At 38.3% G+C, this 14,248-nt stretch overlaps 1 protein-coding gene across 2 annotated transcripts in view; it reads left to right on the top strand.

Annotated features, from left to right (window-relative positions):
* The window catches only part of CBFB (core-binding factor subunit beta), a 56,125-nt gene that overhangs the window by 28,059 nt on the left and 13,818 nt on the right, over positions 1 to 14,248 (top strand). The window contains exons 4-5 of one of the 2 annotated variants that reach the window (XM_045818977.1): positions 5,086 to 5,202; positions 14,020 to 14,115. In XM_045818977.1, coding sequence (XP_045674933.1) covers positions 5,086 to 5,202; positions 14,020 to 14,115 — 213 coding nt within the window. Of the gene's footprint in view, positions 1 to 5,085; positions 5,203 to 14,019; positions 14,147 to 14,248 lie in introns of both variants that reach the window. The other variant, XM_045818978.1, reaches the window with a different exon arrangement.

The raw sequence follows: 14,248 nt of genomic DNA, 5'->3' as shown, positions 1-14,248 counted from the left end.
TGGCGGAACCAAGGATCCTGTATTCACATGGCGGATGAAAATCAGGAGGGATACCTTGGGAGTGAGTGACAGCTCCCCAGGCCAGACCACACAGCCCAGGGTTCCAGTGCCAGGAAAATAAATTACCATAGCTTCTGGCTGTAAAAACTAGTGGGGGTTGGGGCAGTGGAAGAAACTGCTGGATTTTTCAACGTAAAGGACCCACATGGATTTAGAACATACACAAACCCACCCACTTTGGGATTCACCACTAGGGCAGCAGCTAGAAGGGGGTGCCAGTTGCATATAGGAAGTAGATAAAGTGCCTGGAAACGGGTTGAGTGCCAGGTAAACCTCCAGAGGCCAGGCAGCAGCATTGTCCCTCTCCAGCAGCAGCATTGTCCCTCTCCAAGCCCTCCTCCTACACAGATCCACATAGCATAGAAGTCTGTTGCCCCGCCCTGGCAATTACCTAAGGCTCTGCCCCACACAATTTACAGGTGCCTTTTCTACAATAGGTCATGCTACTAAGATAGGGAGGCTGCCAAAGTTGAGACAAAGAAATATGGCCTGAATGAAAGAACAGAACAAAACACCAGAAAAAGAACTAAATGAAAACAGAGATAACCAACATATAAGAGGTAAAGTTCAAAACACTGGTGATCAGGATGCTCAAAGAACTTATTAGGTATGGCAACAACATAAAAGAAGAAATGAAGGCTACACTAAGTGAAAAAAGAAAAATCTATAGGGAACCATCAGTGGAGGGGAGGAAGCCAGGATTCGAATAAATGATTTGGAACATAAGAAGTAAGCGTTCAACCAGAACAGCAAGAAGGAAAAAGAATTAAAAAAAAAAAACAAGGATAGTATAGGGACCCTCTGGGACATCTCCAAACATACCAACATCCGAATCATGGGGATGCCAGAGGAGAAGAGGAAGAGCAAGAGATTGAAAATGTAGTTGAAAAAAATAGTGAAAGAAAACTTCCCTAATTTGGCCAAGGAAATAGACATACAAGTCCAGGAAGCACAGAGTCCAAAACAAGTTGGACCCAATGAGGACCACACTAAGATACATCATAATTGAAAATGCCAAAGGTTAAAAATGAAGAAAGAATCTTAAAAGCAATAAGGGAAAAGCAGAGAGTTACCTACAAAGAAGTTCCTGTAAGACTGTCAGCTGATTTCTCAAAAGAAACTTTGCAGGCAAGAAGGAACTAGCCAGAAATATTCCAAGTGATGAGAAGAAGCAAGGACCTACAACCTAGATTACTCTATCCAGCAAAGCTGTCATTTACAATGGAAGGGCAGATAAAGTGCTTCTCAGACAAGTTAAAGCTAAAGGAGTTCATCATCACCGAGCCATTATTATATGAAACGTTAAAGGGAATTATATAAGAAAAAGAAGAAGATCAAAACTATGAACATTAAAATGTCAACAAATTCACAACTATCAACAACTGAATCTAAAAAACTAAGCAAACAAGCAGAACAGGAACAGAATCATAGATAATGAGATCAGTTGGAGCGTTAGCAGGGAGGGAGAAGGGAGAGAATGGAGGAAAAGGTGCAGGGACTAGGAAGCATAATTGGTAGGCATACAATAGATGGGGGAGGTTAAGAACAGTATAGGAAATGGAGAAGCCAAGAAATTTATATGCATGACCCATGGACATGAACTACGGTGGGGGTATTGATGGAGGGAAGGGGGGTCAGTGGGTAGAGGGGAGCAAAAGGGGAAAAATTGGGACAACTGTAATAGCATAATCAATAAAAATATATTTATATATAAATTTTTTTAAGAAGTAATGACTTTTGGCTCGGAGGAGGCTTAGGTGCATTTTTTTTCTGTTGTCCCGAATCTGGGTTCATCCAACACCAGCTGCCTCCACCATGCTGCCAAAGCTCGACTCCAGTGAGATCAAAGTTGTGTACATGGGGTCAACTGGTGGGGGACTTAGTGTGATATCTGCCCTGGCCCCCAAGATCTGCCCCCTGGGTCTGTCTCTGAAAAAAGTTGGTGATGCTATCACCATAGCAACTTGTGTTTGGAAAAATCTGAGGATTACAGTGAAACTGACCATTCAGAACAGACAGGCTCACATCATACCTTCTGCCTCTGCCCTGATCATCAAAGCCCTCAGAGAGACAGAAAGAAGCAAAAGACATTAAGAAGAGTGGAAATTACCACTTTTGATGAGTTTATCAACATTGCCCAACAGATGCAGCACCAATCTTTAGCTAGGGAACTCTCTAGAACCATTAAAGAGATCTTAGGGACTGCCCAGTCTGTGGGCTGCCATGTTGATGGCATCGACAGTGGTGTAGTGGAATGCCCAGCTAGTGAAGAACTACATGGTAGTGCTTGCTTTGGTAGCACATATACTGAGAACTACAAAGGAAAGTATTTCAATTAAAGATCATTTGACACCCCTCCCCCAAAAAAAGTAATAAATGGGCTTTTTAAAAATCTAGTAATTTCTTAAGGAAAATATTTTTGGCTATGAAGTTAATATGAATAAACTACACCTATGGAATCTTTGATTCTAAAAGATAATAAACTTATTGATGAATGTAGAATCTGACATGAAGTTGACCTTTCTCTGCCATTAGAAGAATGCGCTTCATGATTAGTATGATAATTTAAAATAATGAAGCACACTGATGGGTGAAATGTTACACTCCTTACTGTGTTGCACTCTCCCCATTCCCCATTAGAAAGAGTAGGTGAAATCTTGATTAGAAGATGTGGTAAATCACAGCATATTGATGATAGGCAGTATATAGATGGGCACATTTTTAGGTTTTGTGAGTGTCAAATAATGAGTTCATAGTCACTTGCTTCACTTAGGTGTACGTCAGTGGAGTTTTAAATTTACAATGTGGAAGGGAATGAGCACTTATCAGAACAGAAGGAAATGTGTGGTTAAACGGTTTTAGCTATAACTGTAGACTGTTTCCCTTGGTCCAAATGGGAGGAGACATGGAACTTCATGTTTTTGGCTTGTTTTTAAATGTGAGTAGAAATTAGTCCAGAGTGGTTGATTGGAGTCCTTAATAGTAAAAAGGGTTGTGTTTAGTAGTGGAGGGGAATGACATAAATAATGTATTGAAAAAGAGCAAATCTTATAGGTCTTACTTTACAGCTGTTTTGAAACTTTTCTACCATGTTTATAATTTTTAATAGTCAATTATTCTTATTAAACCTCTCTGAAAACAAGAATGCCCAAAGATTTTTTGTTGAGGAAATTGAGTAACGAAGTTGGTGTTTCCAGCTTTTTCCTCATAATGAGAAGTTGTCTTACTGATTTTATATAATTAAAGGTGATAAATAACACAAATTTTAGCTCACAAAAGCATTGACATTCACAGAAAATATATTTGTTATGGGCAAATAAAGAACCTTATTTATTTATTTATTTATTTTAAAGATTTTATTTATTTATTTTTAGAGAGGGAAGGGAGGGAGAAAGAGAGAGAGAGAGAAACAGAGAAACATCAATGTGCGGTTGTGGGGGTCAAGGCCTGCAACCCAGGCATGTACCCTGACTGGGAATCGAACCTGCGACACTTTGGTTCGCAGCCCGAGCTCAATCCACTGAGCTACGCCAGCCAGGGCTAAGAACCTTATTTATAAAGATACATTTGGTAACCTGGATATTAAAAACTTATTAAAGTCCTGCTGTAGGACTTTAAAAATCATGATAAAACAGTTAATGATTAAAAAAAAAACAAAAACCTGCCCCAGCTGGTGTGGCTCAGTGGATTGACTGCTCTCCTGCAAGCCAAAGGGTCACTGGTTCAATTCCCAGTCAGGGCACATGCCTGGGTTGTGGATCAGTTCCTCTGTTGGGGGCGTGTGAGAGGTAACCACACATTGATGTTTCTCTCCCTTTCTTTCTCCTTCACTTCTCCTCTCTCTAAAAATAAATAAATAAAATCTTTTTTTAAAAAGTAAAAAAAAAGCCCACAAAATTTTAAAAATCTGTGCTGACTTTTGTTTAGAAGCCCATGATAAATGAGGTATCAAACACCTAAAATAATGTGTTTGTAACCTAAAATAGAAAGTTTTAAAGTAACTCATAGAATAGTATGGTATTATGGTTGGGGAGATTGTAGGCACTGTACTAATTTTTTCTTAATATTTTTTACTGCATCACAGTAAAATCTTCACCTCAAGGTTATAGCATTAGAACCTTTTCTTTCTTGATGGGTCCTTAAATGCTCTTGAGAATAATGATTGTTTCAGGAAATATGAGAATTTGGTGACTGAAAGTAGAAGCGATCTAAATTTGGTCATCATACCTAAAGTGACTTTTGCTCTAGGGTTATTTATTGACTTGAAAAAGAATGGTAAATAAATAAATGTTACATCAGTTCAGGCTGTTTGGTTAGAAGCAGGAGAAATCAGCTCTGGCTAATTTAAGTTTAAAAGAAAAGCGTCATTACTTGACTTGGGATGGTAAACACACAATACAATATACAGATGATATATTATAGAATTATACACTTGAAACCTTACAGTTTTATTAACCAATGTTGCCTTAATAAATTCAAATAAAAATAAATAAAGCAAGCAAGGGGCATTGCTCATCAGGAAGCTATGAGGCTGCTTATACAACTGAAGGGAAGTGTGTAAAAGAGCTTGACCCTGGGTGCTTGAGGGATCCAAGCAGGGAAGCACTGCGTGCTTTTTTCAGGGACTAGTGAATTACAGCTGTTCTCCATCTTTATATCTTTTTACTCAAGATTCAAAAATCAAAGTACCTGATTTTCCTAGCTTCAGCTGAAGGAAGAGCAATGATGCCTTCTTCAAGTTATCTTACTATAGTTTTTACAAAATCTGTAAAACTTCTTTTTAAAAAATAACCTGAAAGAATTGTAACTAGAAATAAAATCCTGGCAAACCAGGTTAATTTAATTTATAGATTATGGTCAGAGGCTGTAGTTTATATACTTTCCTGTAATTCTTAATTTTATAATCATTTTATTTATTTATTTTTTATTTCCTAAGAAAACCACAGTTTTCATAAATAACTTGGTCCTTTGTTTTTCATGTGTCTGATGGCTTATTGGTTTTCATCCTTCTTTTCTGTGTCTTAGGTGTATTTGAAGGCTCCCATGATTCTGAATGGAGTTTGTGTTATCTGGAAAGGCTGGATTGATCTCCAGAGATTGGATGGTATGGGCTGCCTGGAATTTGATGAGGAACGAGCCCAGGTAGGGCGACTTCAGGCTTAAGAGTGTGGTCCCTCTATTTATCCCTAATACTGCCTTTGCCTAGGGATCTGTTTTCCCCAGTCTTTAACAGTAAGTATAGAAAGTCTCGTGTGCAAGTAATGTCGGAGAATTCTAAAGATGTCGAAACCCAGATTCTGGTCCTGGTTTTAGGTAAGTTTTTTTCCTCAGTGGTTCTAAATTTCATTTGATTACCTTTATCTGCTCAGTGGGCCACTTCAAAGTTCAGTAAATGGTTCTGTTTAATATTTGTTCTAGATCTTTAGAGCATTATAAAAAAGAAAAAAACAGTTCAAAATAAAATGTAGGAGCAGTACTTTTGAAATGGCAGAGTGAGGAGCTTGGCACATCCTCTCCCCCAAAAGCAATAATTAATCTGGACAAAGTTGTAAAAAAAATAATAACACAAAAGCCATTTAAGGTCTCTGGACATTAACCAAAGGACATCAATTGAGAGGCATTTATTCAAAAGAAGCTGCCTGGCTGGGGTAGCTCAGTGGATTGAGCACAGACTGCAAACCAAAGGGTCGCTGGTTTGATTCCCAGTCAGGGCACATGCCTGGGTTGCGGGCCAGGTCCCCAGTGGGGGCCATGTGAGAGGCAACCACACATTGATATTTCTCTCTCTCTTTCTCTCTCCCTTCTCCTCTCTAAAAATAAATAAATAAAATCTTAAAAAAAAAAAAGGAGAAGCAGCAGCTACTGAATTTCAGTAACAACAGTAGTAGTCTGTCGTTTTAGTCAGAAGCTGCTCCCATCTTCTCCCTCAACTCTCTGGTCCCTCGAGTTCTACCCTTGGCAGGCAGGGCAAGCCATGAGAGCCAGCAGCTCTCTTCTGTTATGAGGAGGAGCTGACTTTGTTTAGAACAGTGCTTGGAAAAATTCACGCCCGGGGACGTTCTCAAGAACAGTAGAGGTCTCTGGCAAACAGTCCAGGAAAGCTAGTTTTGCAGGAAGCAGCAAAATGGCAGACTAGCCAGAAATTTATCAGGGAGATCTAGGGAAAGAGATAGCTAAAGTGGGTCCTCCTAAGATGATACTCACCCCTCAAGGTCTAGAAGGCTGTGTGCATGCACAAAGCCACATGTGTTCAGGAGAGAACGAAGAGGGCCTTTGCAAGATGGTAATTCCTGGCTAAATAAAGGTAGACTGATAAGTTCCCTGCACCTTGACAAGATTCCTCCAAGCCACACAGAGATCCAATGACAAAGGATCGAAGTCTAGTGGCTACAAGTGTTTAAGCAAAACCTCTGACCAGTCATTGGCTGACCAGGGGCAACCCTCAGAAAGCAAGGCTTAAAAAAAAAATACTAAGAGGTGACTTCAGAAGCAGCATGCTGCTGGGGAAACAAGATTTTACAGTACAGAATTAGTCCAGGCAAGTCACTAAACAAACAAAAAACAGTGATGCAACAGGTTGAACTTACAGTCAGAAAAGTTTCTGATTAGGATGACTTCTAAAACTGAAATATTTTATTAGAATGATAGGTAAAAAATTAGCTTAACCTACAACATTTTCCATACTTAGAATTTTTTAAGCCTTGTTGCCCCAGTGCACAAATTGAGCTTTATCACTATAATAATAGGTTTTACATAATTAAAAAATTTCAAAGCAGGGAATCCCAACCATCCAGTCAGCAGTCAGAATTTCTCTGTGGCTTTCCCCATTCCAAAATCATATGTAAAGAGGCAGTGAATATAGAAATTAAGGGAAGGAGCTTCATAGTCATATAATTGTGAATCCTGGCCCCACCACTTACAGCTGTTATAGACTGCATGTAGTGTTCCCCCAAAACTCATACCTTGAAGTTCCAACACCCAATGTGACTATGTTTGGAGATAGGACTTTATGGAAGTAATTTAAGGTTAAAGTCAGGAAGGGCCCTCGTGTTAAGAGATCTTAATAATTCTGTCTCTGCCATATAAGGACAAAAGTCTCTAACAGATACTGAGGTACCAGGTAAGCTAAGATATAAACAGAAGATACAATTCCATTAAAAAAATTAAATTGTGTGGCCCTGACTGGTGTGGCTCAATGGATTGAGTGCTGGCCTGTGAACCGGGAGGTCGCCGGCATGTCAACCGATTCCCAGTCTCAGGGCACATGCCTGGGTTGCAGGCCAGGTCCCCAGTTGGGGGTGTGTGAGAGGCAACCACACATTGATGTTTCTTTCCCTCTTTCTCTTTCCTTTCCCCTCTCTGTGAAAATAAAATCTTTTTTAAAAAAGTTTGAAAACATGGACCCCAACATGGAAAGGTTTTCTTTAATAGAGAGGAATGTTCCTAGTTCATTATCATCTGCCTACAAGCAAATCTATGATGGGGGGGTGGGGAACTCTAGCAAACTACTATGGACAGGTTTCCGAAAAGAGCAGCATTTGCTTAAGAGGAGCCTTAGGCTCATCCTTCAGGAGATTTACCAGAAGGAGATACTGGTATCATAGGAGATAACAGCTCCAAGCAAGTTATTGCTCCTGAAGACCTTCCAGTGGGATGAGATAGGAAGGTAGAAGGCTGTCGATAATCCTAATCCTGTGTTAGGGCTAGGCATTACGGTGTGTGTGTTTATGCCATAGTTTTTAACAAGGAGAAGTTTGGTAAGTAAAAAATAAATAAATGTAAAATGAAAAAAGCTTATAGAATGAGGATATAAAGAAAATAGTTTTGTATAACTGTACATGTTTGTGTTTTAAGATGTGTTATTAATAAAAAAATTTACAAAGTAAAAATGTTACAATAAGCTAAGTTTAATTTATAACTGAAAAAAGAAAAACACTTTTATAAATTTAGTGTACGTAAGTGTACAGTGTTTATAAAGTCTACAGTAGTGTACAGTAATGGCCGAGGCCTTCACATTCACTCATCCCTACTCACTGACTCACCCAGAGCAACTTCCAGTCCTGCAGGCTCCACTTACAGTAAGTGCCCTATACACGTGTACCATTTTTGTTTTTTATAGAGCATTTTTACGGTACCTTTTCTATGTTTAGATACACAGTACTTACCATTGTGTTACAGTTGTACAGTATTCAGTACAGTAACATGCTGTATAGGTTTGTAGTCCAGGAGGAGTGGGCTATTCCATGTAGCCTAGGTGTGTAGTAGCCTACACCATCCAGATTTGTGTAAATGTACCACTCTATAATGTTCATACAACAGAACAGCCCAACATGATTCTCAGAACCATATCCCCTATGTTATGCAAAGTATGACTAAATAATACACTTCAATAAAATATTTTAAAAGTTTCCCACAGATGAAGATATTTCTGAGTACAATGATATGAACTAAAAAATACAGTAAATCACATTTACTGATTATATTTTCATCTCTTAACTTATTTTCTGTAACCTATGGGGATAGTTTTCAGTAATTACAATTATCTAAAAACTTGAAAAACTGAAAATTTTGGCACTTCACCATTTAATGCTTGAATCAGAGTATTCCAAGTATTCCGAGTATTTTTTTTGTTTTGTTTTTACATTTTATTTATTTATTTTTTAGAGACAAGGAAAGGGGGGGAGAAAGAGAGGGAGAGAAACATCAATGTGTGGTTGCCTGTCTTGCACCCCCAACTAGGGACCTGGCCTGCAACCAAGGCATGTGCCCTGCCTGAGAGTGGAACCAACAGTTTGCAGGCTGGTATTCAATCCACTGAACCACATCAGCCAGGGCCCAACTAACTTTGAACAATGTGAAATAATTTACAAAAGAAAAGTCATTGTAGCCCTGACTGGCTTAGCTCAGTGGATTGAACGCAGGCTGCAAACCAAAGCATCACAGGTTCGATTCCCAGTCAGGGCACATGCCTGGGTTGTAGGCTATGGCCCCCAGCAACCGCACATTGATGTTTTTCTCTTTCTCTCTTTCTCCCTTCCCTCTCTAAAAATAAATAAATAAAAATCTTTTTTAAAATCTTTAAAAAGAAAAGTCATTGTCAATATAGAAACTAGGTTGATTTCATAGTATTCAGCATTAATGTCACAAAAATTTTATAATTTGGTTACTTTAACTGTGGGTACATGAATATTTATATTTGTAATTTATGCAACTATAACTTCTGAGTTGGATAACACTTATGAATTATGTGTGTACCACATATCCTACTAAATTTTTATTTCATAGGTTTTAAAATTCACTGAGAATGATATTTTTTTTACCAAATGTATGCTCCGCCAGCATTTGTGTTTGTGTTGCCACTATAAAAGCCAATAACCTTATCTTTATTGTAATACTCCCTTAATTAATTTACTTTGGCAGTCACAGAAAGACATTTTACTTTTAATTTAATGACCCTTCCAAAGTTTTACAGGCATACCTTGAAGATATTGCAGGTTTGGTTCCAGGCCACTGGAATAAAGCAACTACTAGAATAAAGCAAGTCACACCAATTTTTAAATTCCTAGTGCATATAAAAGTTATGTTTACACTATACTCTAGTACTTCACTGTGCAATAGTATTATGTCTAAAGAACATTATACATAGCTTAATTTTTTTTTTTAATATTTTATTTATTTATTTTTTAGAGAGGGAAGGGAGGGAGATAGAGAGAGAGAGAAACATCAATGTGTGGTTGCTGGGGGTTATGGCCTGCAACCCAGGAATGTACCCTGGCTGGGAATCGAACCTGGGACACTTTGGTTCCCAGCCCGCGCTCCATCCACTGAGCTACGCCAGCCAGGGCCATACATAGCTTAATTTTAAACTTGATTGTTTCAAAAGGCCCTGGCTGGTATGGCTCAGTGGATTGAGTGCCAGCCTGTGAACCTAAAGGTTGCTGGTTTGATTTCCAGTCAGGGCACATGCCTGGTGGCGGGCCAGCTCTCCAGTTGGGGACATGCGAGAGGAAACCAATCCATGTACCTCTCACAATTGATGTCTCTCCCTCTCTTTCTGCCTCCGTTCCCCTCTCTCTAAAAGTAAATAAATTAAAATTAAAATAAAATAAAATATTTTATTGCTTAAAAAATGCTAACCATTATCTGAGCCTTTAGTGAGTTGTAATCTTTTGTGACAGGGCTGCCACAAACCTTCAATTTATAAAAAACACAATAAAGTGAAGCAGAATTAATGAGGCATGCCTGTATTTTGATTCTATGATCAGGTTAGAAAAATTGAACTACTGTTGGAATTTACAGGTTTTGTATTTGAAGTACTTGATGACACTGATGTAAAACTGATGTCCTTCATTTTTTTTGCAAATTTTTTCTATTACTGAAGTTAATATATGAACAGCATTGCTTTTTGTATGTGCTTGAGAATGTGAGTAAAATTAATTTAGAAGAGCCATTATCTTTAAAAGAAGTTAAATTTGCCCTGGCTTCTGTGGCTCAGTGGACTGAGCACCGGCCTGCAGACCGAAAGGTCACTGGTTCAATTCCCAGTCAGGGCACATGCCTGGGTTGCAGGCCAGGTCCCCAGTTGGGGGGTGTGTGAGAGGCAACCACACGTTGATGTTTCTCTTCCTCTCTTTCTCCCTCACTTCCTCTCTCTAAAAATAAATAAAATCTGTAAAAAAAAAAAAAAGTTCTACAGGGAAATGTTAAATGCATCGTTTGTAGCAGCACATGTTAAATTGTCGCCTTTGAAGTGTATGTTGATGCTTCTTCAGCAGATTTCTTTTGATCTCCAGGAGATGTGAATCAGTCATAATTTCGGTCCAGAGCTTATTACATGTCATCATTTCATGAAAATTACACATTCACCATTCTTGAAAATGAATTTGATTCTTAATTTTTAATTAAAAATGCACTTCCATTTTTAAAATTCACTGCTGCAGAAAGATAATTATTACCAAACTGTAAAATAAATATAATTATAGATTTATGCAATACAAAAAAAGCAGTATTACTGCAGCAAGAATGGTCAGAATAGTCTTTCCCTGGCTGGTGTGGCTCAGTGGATTGAGCACTGGCTTGTGAACCAAAAGGTTACCAGTTCAATTCCCAGTCAGAGCACATGCTGGGTGGGCTGGATCCCCAGTAGGGGACGTTCAATCAAGAGGCAACCGATCAATGTTTCCCTCACACATTGATGTTTCTCTCCCTCTTTTTCTCCCTCCCTTCCTCTCTTTAAAAATAAACAAATAAAATCTTAAAAAAGGAGCGGGGGTGCTGGCTGGCGTAGCTCAATGGATTGAGTGCGGGCTGCTAACCAAAGCATCGCAGGTTCCATTCCCAGTCAGGGCACATGCTTGGGTTGCAGGCCACAGCCCCCAGCAACCGCACATTGATGTTTCTCTCTCTCTCTTTCTCCCTCCTTTCCCTGTCTAAAAATAAATAAATAAAATCTAAAAAACAAAACCTTATTGTATAATGCATTTCAGTTAAAAAAAAAAAGGCATGGTCAGAACATTCTATATATACTATATGCAAGCACTGAGGACTTTTATTTCCCACATAGGTTTCAAATTCACCCAGCCACCTTTTGTGATGTCCCCACCTGACTACTTTGTACAGGTCACAGTATAGACCATGGAGTAACAGACTAATACAGAACATGTAGCTGGTGGGCAGTGGAGTGTTGAAAACTTCTCCCACTACCACTTGAGACTAGAAGAGTTATTCGTTCAAGGCCATCTGAGCATATTTTTATTGGGTAAGAGTGTAGTTTTATCAGCAAGTGCCTTTTGTGTTGTCCTTGAAAGGGAAGTGTTACTTCAGGTTCCAAGAAGAAAGGCTCAGAATAACACTGGTAATCAAGGAACATCCTTCAGATTTAACAGTTTATTAAAGTGCAAACTGTTTACTGCACGTACATTTCACAGATCACTAGAAGAAACCAAGATAGAAGGTGGAATTAGAAAGTAGAGGGCTACCAAATCTCTCTTATTTTACTACAACTATTAATAATCGTACTTTTTTTTTCTTTTAATGAATAAAAATCTGTGACCATTGCTAGAATTACACATTAGTGGCTAATAATTTCCTTAGGGAACTAGGTCACATCTCATGTTTTATGCTCTCATTTCATCAAGTAATTTCCCTCTACTGGACTAAATCACAGCTGATAATTACATATTGATTTTTGTAATTATTTGTTCATTGTCCACCTGCCTCACTGGGCCAGAAATTGTGAGGAAAAGTACTATTTGTTCGCTCGCATTGCATCCATGACACCTAGCAGGGTGACTTGGACACAATAATGACTCAGTAAATACTTGTGGAATAAATGTTAAGTGAACGAGTGAATACACAGGACAGAAAGCTCATCCTGTTAGCAGATGTGTACTGGTTGACACCTAGCTAAATAATAGAAATCCCTTGGGACTTGGGAACGGCATTCTTTTGCAGGTACTTCTGGCTTATATAGTGCCTTCTGAGACGACAGTAGGTATGTGTAATTATGTTTGGTCAAATGTGTAAGTTTTATAGATTCATGAATGTAAAATAAATAGCTAGAACTTGTTAAATGCTGTCAGGTAGTGTGCTTAAGCACTTTTTAAATAGGTTATCTCATTTAACCTTCACAATGATCTTGCGAAGTATTCCCGAGGCTTAGAGAAATGAAATACCTTGCCCTGAGAGATAAAGCTCATAAATGCATCATAAGAATGGAAATTTGATATATCTTTTAATTTTAAGTTACATTGTGTCAGTGAAACTTGTAAGAATAAACTCTACTCAGTGACAGAAGGTTTATCACACAGAACAAGACCTCCAACAGTACATGGTCCAGACCTAGTATCATACTTAATTATAATCAGGACCTCTAGTCCTTTTATCTTCTTGCTTTACTATGTTCATTGTGCAGCTACATCCTTATTATTATGTTGCAAGCTGACTGCTCTATCTGTGGGCATTGCATCATTTCCCATGAAGGAGGAAAAGTGAAATGTCCCTCAAATGACTTTTTAGAAGCCCTATTAGGTTGACTTATACTTCTATCCTATTGATTAAGAACTAAATTACCTGATCACCCCTTGTTGCAGTGAATCTAGGGAGGTGTATATTGATTACTTTTTTGGTATTGTTTTTGATCTTTTAGTTTCTCCAGTTGTACCATAGAAAATCCTAGTATTAAGGAGGGCATGACCGCAAAGGTTGAACATCCTATGCTGTCGATGGGGAACTTTTTTAAGTTGGAGGGTTTTGTGGTCAGGATATGGAAGCAGGAAGAGACTTTAGGAGATGGTTGCAGTGATTTAGGTAAGAGATCAAAGGAGTCTGAATTAGGAAAACATTTGTAGGGATAAAAAGGAGACTAAAAATTTCAAAAATATGTAGGAGGTCTGATGGATGTAGTACTTGGTTGTTGGCTCTGTGGAGACAGGAGAGTGAAAACTCAGAGGTGGCTCTGGTTTCTGGCAGAATTGAATGAGTGGTACCACCAAGTGAGACTGAAGAAGGGGAAAGGTTAAATTGGTTGCCTTTTTAGACACAGTCAGCTTGAGGTATCTGGATTTCCTCTTGTGCAGTGCAGATTTGTCATATGTTAGAAGTATTATTTTCTTGATAATATGCCTTCGAATTACATTTACTTTTTATTGTCTGGAAGTTTTATTGACTTGATCACAATGTTGTTTTCTTCCTTTTGGATGGGGGTGAATAGGATAAGGTACAGAAAGAAAAGCGAAGAATGTTTTTAGTTGTTAGAATATAATTGAACTATTTCCAAGATGCGGTATAAAGCATAGAAATACTGAAGTTTTCTTTTTAAAGTAGCTCTAACATTAACTTTTTATAGTTTTGATGTTTAAGGAATTCTGTTATTTCCTTCCAAAAATAAAACACCCCATTTTGATTTTTTTAAATTACAAATTAAAATTAAAATATCTATTTCTTGTATTCTTCTGATAGCAGGAGGATGCGTTAGCACAACAGGCCTTTGAAGAGGCTCGGAGAAGGACACGTGAATTTGAAGATAGAGACAGGTCTCATCGGGAGGAAATGGAGGTGAGAGTTTCACAGCTGCTGGCAGTAACTGGTTAGTACTTTCCCCCAAACTCTCAGGATTTATTGTGTGATGTTTGTTCATAATGTGTTTAATAGTTTTAAGTTTAATTTTGGCTTTCATTTTTTAAAAATT

Source organism: Phyllostomus hastatus, unplaced genomic scaffold, assembly GCF_019186645.2.
Source record: "Phyllostomus hastatus isolate PE091 unplaced genomic scaffold, TTU_PhHast_1.1 phas_scaffold_345, whole genome shotgun sequence".
NCBI lineage: Eukaryota > Metazoa > Chordata > Mammalia > Chiroptera > Phyllostomidae > Phyllostomus > Phyllostomus hastatus.
Note: the sequence above shows the minus strand (reverse complement) of the source record. Positions and strands in the feature narration are given on the sequence as shown.